Raw genomic sequence first — 12,144 nt, 5'->3', positions numbered from 1 at the left:
TCTACACCTGTTGAGAGAACATGATGTTATCTCTACACCTGTTGAGAGAACATGATGTTATCTCTACACCTGTTGAGAGAACATGATGTTATCTCTACACCTGTTGAAGAGAACATGATGTTATCTCTACACCTGTTGATGAGAACATGATGTTATCTCTACACCTGTTGAGAGAACATGATGTTATCTCTACACCTGTTGAGAGAACATGATGTTATCTCTACACCTGTTGAGAGAACATGATGTTATCTCTACAACTACTGAGAGAACATGATGTTATCTCTACAACTACTGGGAGAACATGATGTTATCTCTACAACTATTGAGAGAACGTGACTCACCTGCATCAGTGAGAGTGAGAGTCATTAGTTGAGTCATCACCATTATCATCAGTATCACCATCATCATCATCGTCATCATCATTATTCTGGAAGTAGTAATGAAAACCAGTTAGTTGACACACACGTCACCATAGACAACAAACTAAATTGGAAACCACACGTCAGTGAAGTTGTCAAATCCTCCAGTTTCCGTCTCCACCTCCTCCGCCGACTCAAGTCCTCACCTCCTCCGCCGACTCAAGTCCCTCGGAGTTCCTGCACTGAAGCTCCTCAGTGTTTACACAGCATTCATACTTCCCAAGCTCACCTATGCCTCCCCTACCTGGTCTTCCTCCTAAATGCCACACAACGTAAACACCTAGAACAAGTGCAAAAGAGGGCATAAGATTATTCTCTCCCTTCCCTGCTCCACATATCAAGAAGCGCTCAACACACTGACCCTTTCGACTCTCGCTGACCATCACCGACCTCATCTGCAAATTTGGTAAGAAGCTTCTACACCATCCCCGACACCGGCTCCTACTACCACCTGAGATCCCTAGTCCGAGAATTGCTGTTCGACACCACAACCACATCCAGCCCATACGTGCACGAACTGATCGCTATAAGAACAGCCCAGTCCCAACCATTGTAAAAATTATCAATAACTTGTAATAAACCAGTGTACTCACTCCCAGTAAACACTGCTCCTTACGCTGTCACTATGTTGAAATGAACTGTAGTTTGAGCTTTTCCCCATCTAGTTATTATACATCTTATTTGTATCACTTATGTTACTTGTATATTATTTGCAATTGGTAACCCATTCCCCAATTATGTAACTGTATATTTTCAGCCTTCTGGCTGCCAAGCTCTTTCAATAAACCGTTAATTATTATTATTATTATTATTACTCATACACACACACTCATACACACACACACACACACACACACACATACACAATTAAACACTCATACACACACACACACTCACACACAGTGGGTTTTCCAAGGGCGGGGGGTTAATGACCGTACACCCGGCAGTACGAGTGAGTGTAAGACGAAAAAACACGATCCGGCAGGTCAGTTAGTGAGGTTGATGCTACAGGTACACAGTTCTATCCGGCCACAGGTACACCTCTCTATCCGGCCACAGGTACACCTCTCTATCCGGCCACAGGTACACCTCTCTATCCGGCCACAGGTACACCTCTCTATCCGGCCATAGGTACATCGATTTATCCGGTCACAAGTACACTGCTCTATCTGACAACAGGTACACCTCTCTATTTGGCCAAAGGAACAATGCTCTATCCGGTTACAGGTACACCGCTGTATCCGGCTACATGTACATCGCTCTATCCGGCCCCAGGTACACTCCTCAATCTGGCCACAGGTACACCTCTCTATTTGGCCAAAGGAACAATGCTCTATCAGGCCACAGGTACACCGCTCTCTCCGGCCACAGGTACACCGCTCTCTCCGGCCACAGGTACACCGCTCTCTCCGGCCACAGGTACACCGCTCTCCGGCCACAGGTACCGCTCTCCGGCCTGGGTACACCGCTCTCTCCCGTACACAGGTACATAGCTCTGTCCTGCTCTACGATGTAAACAGTTAATTTCCCGTTAAAAAGCCTAACCTAAACTAACCTAACCTAACCTAATAGCCTAACCTTACATTACAGGGTCATACTGGAAGAAGAAGAAGAGACGGAGGGAGAGGAGGGAGGAGGAGGAGGAGGAGGAGGAGGAGGAGGAGGAGGAGGAGGAGGAGGAGGAGGAGGAGGAGGAGAGAACGGGTCATAAAAGTTGGGTACACCTTGACAGAAATAGTGACCAGGTGAGCGTCTGTTACCCCTAAGCTGTTGTGACCAGTCCAGGTAGTGTGTCCAGTTGTGCCCTGTACACCCCATGGCCCTCTCTTGTCTCCACCCATCCATGGCCCTCTCTTGTCTCCACCCATCCATGGCCCTCTCTTGTCTCCACCCATCCATGGCCCTCCTCTGTCTCCACCCACCTTGGCCCCCTCTTGTCTCCACCCATCATGGCCCTCTCTTGTCTCCACCCATCCATGGCCCTCTCTTGTCTCCACCCATCCATGGCCCTCTCTTGTCTCCACCCATCCATGGCCCTCCTCTGTCTCCACCCACCAGTTAGAGCGCAAATAGAGCGGTTGATTAGTTTTCATTTACACACTGTTGGCAAGTACTGGGTATGTACTGGCTCTCTGTTACACACTGTTGACAAGTACTGGGCATGTACTGGCTCTCTGTTACACACTGTTGACAAGACTGGGCATGTACTGGCTCTCTGTTACACACTGTTGGCAAGTACTGGGTATGTACTGGCTCTCTGTTACACACTGTTGGCAAGTACTGGGTATGTACTGGCTCTCTGTTACACACTGTTGACAAGTACTGGGTATGTACTGGTTCTCTGTTACACACTGTTGACAAGTACTGGCTCTCTGTTACACACTGTTGACAAGTACTGGCTCTCTGTTACACACTGTTGACAACTATTGGACATGTACTGGCTCTCTGTTACACACTGTTGACAAGTACTGGGCATGTACTGGCTCTCTGTTACACACTGTTGACAACTATTGGACATGTACAGTACGGGCTCTTTAACATATGCCAATGTAGTTTAAGTGTTGCATTAAATACCACACTTAGCACTGTCATCACACCATTCTCTGGCAGGTAATTGAGTTAACAACATTCTCTGATAATTTCATTCACTCGAGGTTGTAAATCGTAATCGGACGACCAGCCATTAACTCCAGGTTGTACACACTTCAGTTAATGCCCTTTGAAGTTCGATTAATAAATGAGTTACGTTTTAATAACCTTACAACGACGATAAATTAACCCCTTCAGTACAATGAGTTAACATCTTGAGTACAAAGAGTTAACACCTTGAGTACAAAGACTTAACCCCTTGAGTACAATGAGTTAACATCTTGAGTACAAAGAGTTAACACCTTGAGTACAAAGACTTAACCCCTTCAGCACAATGAGTTAACACATGATAAAGTTACCTGTAGGAGTAATTGGAACCTAAAGATGGATGATTCAACTCCCAAGCAGATGGAGGAGTACCAGCAGACGTCCAACACAAGGAGAAGCAGGAGTAGAAGTAGTAGGCTAATCTCTCTTACCTGTTCAGCTTGTTTACAGGTGTGCCACATTTAAGCCTGTCTGGTGGGTTGGACTTGATACACATATTCACACACATACACACACTAATTGTCTCTTGTGCCGTTCAATAATCTTAATTGCTTACCTGATATATACCTGTAATGTAATTAAACAGGTGTGATATATTGTTTAATTATATCTAAAGTTATCTAACCTACGTGTTTAGTTATATTACAATATATAATACTCACAGTAATATAGGTTATAGTGTATTAAAAGGTGGAGGAATTAACCCAGGTATTAAGTTTTGTTGACGAAAATAAATAGAATTTGTTACCAAGAATCGACTTTAACACCAGCTCCGCCCCGGGCAGTTCCTCACCCAACACGCTTAATTATCTGTGTGTGTGTGTGTGTGTGTGTGTGTGTGTGCCAGTATTCTCTCTAACACCAACTGTAGGAGCATCGAGGCTACCATTATGCAAGAACAACTACGCTGGATTGGCCATGTTACCCGCATGGACGACAGTAGGCTGCCAAAGTAGCTACTTTACAGTCACCTAACGAATAGTAAACGTAACGCCGGTGGGCAATTGAAAAGGTATAAGGATAGTCTTAAGAAAAACCTGAAAAAGTGCCAAGTCGACCCCTCACCTGGGAGACGATTACTCCACACTGTAACGCTTGGAGGAGCACCACACGAGGTGGTGTCAATACTTTCGAGTTAGCCCGACAGTATACCGAGGCAGACAAGCACCAACGCCGGAAACACGCTGCCGCCGACCCTCCCGCAGTAGATGGAGCCCTCGACATGTGCAACGAATGTGAACGACCCTGCCGGTCCCGTTTCGGTCTCTTTAGTCACCTCAAAACTCACCAACCTTGGTGACATCCCTAATAACTCATATCATTGTATCATAGCTGGATGATCGTCATACTTGATTCCAAGTGACAGCAAAGTAGTATGTATGTGTGTGTGTATGTGTGTGTGTATGAGTATGTGTGTGTATGTATGTGTATTTGCGTGCATATGTATGCATGTGTGTGTGTATGTACGCATATACAGTATGTGTGTGTATGGGTATGTATGAGCGCGCGCGCGTGTGTGTGTGTATAATATTACATACATTGGTGGTTTAACAAAAGCCTTCATTAGAGAAAGGTAAAGGAACATACAGATTAATGTAGGTGTTGAACAGCAAACACGTAGTGTAGTAACTCCCTCCCAGATGGTGTTAGGAGGGACCTCACGTGATGTAGTAGTTCCCTCAGATGGTGTTATGAGGGACCTGGCGTGGTGTAGTAATTCCCTCGCAGATGGTGTTATGAGGGACCTCACGTGATGTAGTAGTTCCCTCAGATGGTGTTATGAGGGACCACGTGGTGTAGTAACTCCCTCCCAGATGGTGTTAGGAGGGACCTCACGTGATGTAGTAGTTCCCTCAGATGGTGTTATGAGGGACCACGTGGTGTAGTAATTCCCTCACAGATGGTGTTATGGGGGACCTCACGTGGTGTAATTCCCTCACAGATGGTGTTATGAGGGACCTGACGTGGTGTAGTAATTCCCTCACAGATGGTGTTATGAAGGGCCTCACGTGGTGTAGTAATTCCTTCACAGATGGTGTTATATGAGTGAGGTTTGGTCCCAGGCCTTCCTATCGTAGACGGATTAACACATCGCTGGTTGTTGTTGGGTTTCACGGGCCGTTATCACTGGGTACCTGGGACCTCACTGTGTGAAGGTTAACTTGGGTACGACTGTTACTGTTGAGTTGTTCTCACTGACTTAAGCACTGTTCACCACTGTTCACTTCTGTTTAACACTGGTTCCATTCCTTTCCTAAATGAAATTGTAACTTCTGGTGAGAACTTGTTGATATTCCGGTGGGGAGGAGGGTTCAGGGGAAGGGGTTGGTATGGGCCAACTTAGCAGTTGACCTGGCTGCTCCGAGAGGAGCGCCAGGTACGTCTTGACCATTCCGTGGTCAAGGAGTGTGTGTGTGTGTGTAATAATAATAACAATAATAATAAACGGTTTATTAATAGAGTTGCAGCCGGTGGCTGAAAATATACAAACTTACATTTGATTTAGACATAATGATATGCGTTGAATACATTTACAGGGCTGTACAGTACATAAATCCGGAGTTGTTTATTATTTTAACAATAGATGGGATGGTGCTGTTCTTATATCTATCGGTGAGGGCTCTTATAGGCTGGATTTTGTTGTAGTGGCGGACTGCGCGAGGTGGGCGGGGGATTGCCGGTGGCAGGAGGTGGCGATGATGAGGATGGTGCAGTAGTCCACTGCCAAACCTTGCTAGTGCTTGGTGGTGGAGGTGACTGAGGGATGGCATTTCCAGGGTGGAGCGAGCGTTGGTGTAGCCGGAGTAGTCTGCGCCGAGCATGATTCTGCAGGCCCTTTTCTGTACCTTCTCTAACTGACGTTGTTGGGTAGAGTTGAGAGAAGACGACCAGGCTGGTGACGCATACGTTAGTTTGGAGAGAATAAAGGCGTTGTAGATAGTCCTCAGCTCTGGCGTGGGAGCTCCAAGTGATCTGAGTCGTCGTAGCATGTAGAGACGGTACGAGGCTGCCTTGATTGTGTTGTTTACATGGGCCTTCCAGCCCAGTTTGTGGTCTATGTTAACACCCAGGAGTTTGGCAGACTGCACTAACTGGAGAGGATGGGCACCCACTGTGACTGCTGGGGCTTGCACTGAAGTGGTGGCAGTATTGATGCGCATGACTACGGTTTTGGTGTGTGTGTGTGTGTGTGTGTGTGTGTGTGTGAGCCTCTAACCTCACCTCACACTATTCATCCAGAGCACCGTCCTTTAAGGTGATACCCGACCTGTAAACATCGTGTGGTACATACTTCTCTTCTCCTGAATAGTGCACAGGTGCGTTAGTGCATTAATGTGATCTTGTACACGTGTGTTGTGCAGGTGTACAAGTGTCAAGGGGTGGCAGTAGATGATGATAGGCGCTAAATAGTCACAGTGTGGATGTGTCGAGGGGGTGAAGATCACCTACAGCGCCTTCTCCAGCCATCCCTCAAGTCCTCTCCGTTCTTCTTCGTCTCCTCCGTCCGCCCAACTTCGCTCTTGCTGGCACTACACGTCGACAGGGTACCGGCGTTCGTCTGCGTCTCTGTGTGTGTTTCAATTTGACCATCAACAATATTATGAGAGGTAAGTTGTGTGTGAGAGAGAGAGAGAGAGAGAGAGAGAGAGAGAGAGAGAGAGAGAGAGAGAGAGAGAGACCCTAGGCAATTTTACGCATTATCATAAGCAAATTAACAGTGCCCAGACTCGGAAATATCGAGCCATTAACAATATACCAAGATAACGTGTGAGGAATCGGATGTAAACAAACTACTATTGGTGTTTTTTGCTAATAATGTGAACTGAATGATGTTAAAACCCATATAATTATTAAATAACTATCGCGGTCATGTTAAAATTGAACCACCAGAACTTTTAGATTCATGGTTAGGTTAGATTAGGGTAGGGTAGGGTAGGGTAGGTTAGGTTAGGTTAGGGTAGGGTAGGGTAGGGTAGAGTAGGGTAGGGTAGGGTAGGTTAGGTTAGGGTAGGGTAGGTTAGGTTAGATTAGGGTAGGTTAGGTTAGATTAGGGTAGGTTGCGTTAGGTTAGATTAGATTAGGTTAGATTAGGTTAGGTTAGGGGAGGGTAGGTTGGGTTAGGTTAGATTAGGTTAGGTTAGGTTAGGTTAGGGTAGGTTAGGTTAGGTATAATTATGCAAAGTTGGTATAACACTGATATTTAGGTCCACTGATATACTTCATATGTAGTCCACTTAACAAACACACACACACACACACACACACACACACACACACGTAGGTCCTAGTAAACAGCATCGTGGCGACTTCGGATGCATAATGAATACTAAATTAAGAGCAGGTGCTACAGGTGTGATGTGGATGAATTACCTGTCCAAGTTCAGGGGACTAAAACTGCTGCTGGTGCTCGTCCTGTTGACCGCCTGGTACCTTGACCTCCACAACGTCACCCTCGGCTTCCTCGTTCAGGTAACTCACAATGCCTCCTCTTCCCGTCACGAATATCCTGTACGTTCTTGAGGAAGGAAGGAGAGAGAGAGAGAGAGAGAGAGAGAGAGAGAGAGAGAGAGATGACTGCTGTTTGTGTGTTCCCAAGTAATAATAATCCCTAACTTAATCTAATCTAACTTAACTTAATCTAACTTAACTTAACCTAACCTAACTTAGTTGAGAGTAACATTAAGGTGAAATAAACTGGGTTACCTAATCTCTATCTCCTATAACATATTGTGAAAGAAGAAGGAGATTATAACAACCCGTATATAAACAACCTTACCGCCAACATTACAACCCCAGGTGACTTCCAGGTGGTAGGCCCCAGGGTGCTTGATGACCCACGCTTCGTCAGGAACAACAGTCTCGGTGTGGGAGCGTCTACGAGCCCTACAGAAGGCGGTGGAGGAGGTAAGAGGGTGCAGGGTAGTAAGAGTGGAAGAGGGAAGAAGATGATGGAAAGAAGACCTGATGTGTTCCCTTCGTCAGCGCCTCCGTCATCACACCACCACGAGTTTCCTTACAGGCATGAGTTATATTTACTATCTCTGTCACTCACCAGTCATCTCTGTCACTCACCAGTCACCTCTGTCACTCACCAGTCATCTCTGTCACTCACCACTCATCTCTGTCACTCACCAGTCATCTTTGTCACTTACCACTCATCTCTGTCACTCACCAGTCATCTCTGTCACTCACCAGTCACCTTTGTCACTCACCACTCACTTCTGTCACTCACCACTCACTTCCATCACATATTAAACGTAAATACATTGAAAATTAAACCTAATTTCTTTTCAATTATTTATCAAAATACCTGAACTTTTACTGTAGCTTTCTCAAAAATGTCCAAAAATCATAAATATAACCTAAATGCAATACAGGTAATACAGGTAATACAAGACTATTCCGAATTACAGGTATCTAATTAATGAGCCTGACTTATGTGGGCGGGACACTACCATCATCAACACTATCGTCTCCTCCGCAGGCAATATGGAGTCACGAATCAAGATCAGGTAGGTAGATGTCTGTCCCCATTACCCCAATCACCAGGTGGGACTTTTAGATTACATGGGAAGCTTTACAAGGGGAGGAAGGTAGGTTAGACGGGGGCGTGTGGTATGATGTTTGATAGTTAGACAGATAGATTGATATTTACTAAAATCGGTTTACTCGTTTGCAATTGGTTAAGCAGTTATACAGTGTAACCAGACAGTGTAGGTGTATGAACAATGTACCTAGACCGTGTGGATATATGAACAATGTACCTAGACCGTGTGGATATATGAACAATGTACCTAGACCGTGTGGATATATGAACAATGTACCTAGACCGTGTGGATATATGAACAATGTACCTAGACCGTGTGGATATATGAACAATGTACCTAGACCGTGTGGATATATGAACAATGTACCTAGACCGAGTGGATATATGAACAATGTACCTAGACCGTGTGGATATATGAACAATGTACCTAGACCGTGTGGATATATGAACAATGTACCTAGACCGTGTGGATACATGAACAATGTACCTAGACCGTGTGGATATATAAACAATGTACCTAGACCGTGTGGATATATGAACAATGTACCTAGACAGTGTAGGTACATAAACAATGTACCTAGACCGTGTGGATATATGAACAATGTACCTAGACCGTGTGGATATATGAACAATGTACCTAGACAGTGTAGGTATATGAACAATGTACCTAGACCGTGTGGATATATGAACAATGTACCTAGACCGTGTGGATATATAAACAATGTACCTAGACCGTGTGGATATATGAACAATGTACCTAGACAGTGTAGGTATATAAACAATGTACCTAGACCATGTGGATATATGAACAATGTACCTAGACCGTGTGGATATATGAACAATGTACCTAGACAGTGTAGGTATATGAACAATGTACCTAGACAGTGTAGGTATATGAACAATGTACCTAGACAGTGTAGGTATATGAACAATGTACCTAGACAGTGTAGGTATATGAACAATGTACCTAGACAGTGTAGGTATATGAACAATGTACCTAGACCGTGTGGATATATGAACAATGTACCTAGACCGTGTGGATATATGAACAATGTACCTAGACCGTGTGGATATATGAACAATGTACCTAGACAGTGTAGGTACATAAACAATGTACCTAGACCGTGTGGATATATGAACAATGTACCTAGACAGTGAGGAAGGTAACGCTAAGAGATAAGGAGTAATGTGTTTTGGTATATGTTTACACTTAAGTCTTAAGTTTTCAAGGCTAAGAGAGTTATTCTGGCAGGAAGATGTGGGGGGCACCTCAGTATACCAGCCTGGTGAGGATGAAGACAGTGTTCGTCGTGGCCACCACCAGCTCTGCCCAGCACCAGCGAGACATTCTCCACGAGAGTCACCGCTACCACGATATGATCCAACTCGATTTCGTAGATTCCTATTCGAATCTGACACTGAAGACATTGTCTCTTCTCCACTGGCAACAACACTTTTGCAAGACGGCGAAGTGGATCCTGAAGAGTGATGATGATATCTTCGTTAACCCGTTTATTGTGAGTGACTTCCTACGGCAACACTCTGCCTCAGAACTGGTGTGTAAAGTGATCGGGGGTTCAATAGTGTGTCGTCCTGGCAAGCGCTGTCGCCAGAAGTGGGCGGTGTCGTGGCAGGACTACCCTCCCGAGCGCTACCCTCACTACTGCCAGGGAGGAGCCTACGTGGTGTCGGCCAGCATGGCGCGCCACCTCTACGCTGCAGCCAACATGACTCACCCCGTCGAGGTGGAGGACGTTTACTTCACCGGCATCTTGGCCACGCCCTTCCAGCCTAAGATCTCCAGCCTCTCCCAGCGAATGTTCCTCAAGATAACTCCCAAGTCAAGGAAACACTATGTGGGCATAGACGCCATGTTCATCATGAACCTTGAACGATATAATATTAGTGCGTCGTCTATCTGGAAGAGAATCCTCAATGGACGCAACATTACCCCGCTGTCTGAGGGATCCCGCGACCCACAACTAACAGCTCACAACTCCTCTCGTGTAGAAAGTAAGACTTGAGACCAGTGCCCAATAATCTATTAATTCATATGCCGTAATTTCCAACAAAAAACATGAACATAACTCAGACTAATGCTGTTGATAACATAACGCCAGTGTTCAGGTGGCCTGCGTGGCGACAGTAATGCTGACACTTATTGTGCAGGGTGCCAGGATTCAGATACAGGTTCTTCAATGATTTTAGGATGAATTTTCCTGGTAGTTGTAGAAGTAAACACGGAATAAAAGTCCTTCTAGGTGTACCTCTGACCTTCACTCAGCACCAGGCAGGAGACAACACTCAGTACAGTACCTGGGCCGGGGTGTACTTTTACTTTTTTTTATCCTCTTCACCGCTGATCGGCTCGTTAGCCGCTTAATGGGCGATCGGTCACGTCTCTGTTACGCATTGTTGGCAAGTACTGGGCATGCACCGGCTCCTGAATGTACCTAAACCTGCTCTAGTGTTGGTCAAGTCTGGTCTTGAAAGAGCTCACACTCGGTGCCGTCACAACACTTTCTGGCAGATTGTTCCAAGAGTTCACAACTCTCACTCCGAAAAAGTTTGCCCTCACAGTTTTCTGGACTTGCGGCTTCTTCAATCTTGAGCTGTGACCCCTCGTGGGGCGAGCGTCCGCCACCTCCAAGTAAGGACGCTCGACTGAGTAGTGCCCTTTGAGATGCTTATACACCGTCAATTAGGTCGCCCCTTGCCCGTCTGTAGTATAAGCTAGGCAAGTTCAGGCGCTCCAATCTCTCAGGGTAGCTGAGGTGCCGAAGTGCAGGCACCAGTCTGGTGGCCCTCCTCTTCAACCAACTGACAGTCCCTAGCATATCTCGGGGACCAGACGGGATGACAGTACTCCAGATGGGTAAGCACTTCACTCTTGAAGATCGTTACGAGGGACGGACCGTCTAGATATCTGAACGACCTTCTTATAAGACCCAATAATTTATTTGCCTGATTTACCTTCTTCTCGCAATGGCCCGAGAACTTCAGCTCATTGTCAACATACACACCTAGGTCCTTCTCACATTGTCTCAAATAGTGCAGTTTCTTCATCCCGTAGTGGGGGGTGTGAGGGGTGAAGTGGTCGGAGGGGGTAGGAGGGGGGAGGGAGGGAGGTAACCAGTGCTGCACTATTAAGATAAAACACCTTCTTGTACCCACTGGGGAGCTCAGGTAGAAGAAACCATTATCTCTCTCTCTCTCTCTCTCCTCTCTCTCTCCTATACACAGTTCCTCACCCATGAAGCAAACGTTCCCCAGCATTCCTTCCGCTCTCGTTCATGTCTGTCTGTCATTCTGTACCTGTGTTTCTGTTCCTTTTTTTTGTTTTTCCTCCTTTTTTCTGTCTTTCTACTTTTTTCTTTATCTTTCTGTCTCTTTCTTGTTCTTATTCTGTCTTTTTGTTTTTCTGTCTCTGTCTGTCTGTCTGTTTATGCCTTTATATCTCTGTAGTTCTGTTTCTTAGTTTCAGTCTCCCTGACTCTCACCCACTCACTCTCCGTCACCCACTCACTCACCCATTCACTC

General features: G+C 45.7%; 2 protein-coding genes across 3 annotated transcripts in view; one reads left to right on the top strand and one right to left on the bottom strand.

Annotated features, from left to right (window-relative positions):
- LOC121877028 (carboxypeptidase Q-like) overlaps positions 1 to 3,459 on the bottom strand; it is a 12,180-nt gene extending 8,721 nt beyond the window's left edge. The window contains exons 1-2 of the mRNA XM_042382634.1: positions 3,368 to 3,459; positions 342 to 427 (exon numbers count right to left, since the gene is read on the bottom strand). Of these exons, the coding sequence (XP_042238568.1) occupies positions 342 to 423 (82 nt within the window). The 5' untranslated portion in view covers positions 424 to 427; positions 3,368 to 3,459. The remainder of the gene's footprint in view (positions 1 to 341; positions 428 to 3,367) is intronic.
- Positions 3,460 to 6,307: 2,848 nt separating this feature from the next.
- Positions 6,308 to 10,982, top strand: LOC121877009 (beta-1,3-galactosyltransferase 1-like). Of its 2 annotated transcripts, none has more exons than XM_042382599.1 (5): positions 6,308 to 6,664; positions 7,408 to 7,526; positions 7,865 to 8,076; positions 8,471 to 8,569; positions 9,857 to 10,982. In XM_042382599.1, the coding sequence occupies exons 1-5, from the start codon at positions 6,658 to 6,660 to the stop codon at positions 10,626 to 10,628; spliced, it is 1,209 nt and encodes a 402-aa protein (XP_042238533.1). In that variant the 5' UTR covers positions 6,308 to 6,657; the 3' UTR covers positions 10,629 to 10,982. The 2 variants fall into 2 exon arrangements, with proteins under 2 accessions (XP_042238533.1, XP_042238532.1); XM_042382598.1 differs by having other exon boundaries at positions 7,399 to 7,526.
- The last annotated feature ends 1,162 nt before the right edge of the window (positions 10,983 to 12,144 follow it).

Source organism: Homarus americanus, unplaced genomic scaffold (genome assembly GCF_018991925.1).
Source record: "Homarus americanus isolate GMGI-L3 unplaced genomic scaffold, GMGI_Hamer_2.0 scaffold50325, whole genome shotgun sequence".
In the NCBI taxonomy this organism is placed as follows: domain Eukaryota; kingdom Metazoa; phylum Arthropoda; class Malacostraca; order Decapoda; family Nephropidae; genus Homarus; species Homarus americanus.
Note: the sequence above shows the minus strand (reverse complement) of the source record. Positions and strands in the feature narration are given on the sequence as shown.

Excerpts from the sequence above, each read along its gene's own strand:
- LOC121877009 (XM_042382598.1), top strand. Across the intron at positions 7,527-7,864 it reads CCCTCGGCTTCCTCGTTCAG|GTGGTAGGCCCCAGGGTGCT; the intron begins GTAACTCACAAT and ends GGTGACTTCCAG. Across the intron at positions 8,570-9,856 it reads GAGTCACGAATCAAGATCAG|GAAGATGTGGGGGGCACCTC; the intron begins GTAGGTAGATGT and ends TTATTCTGGCAG.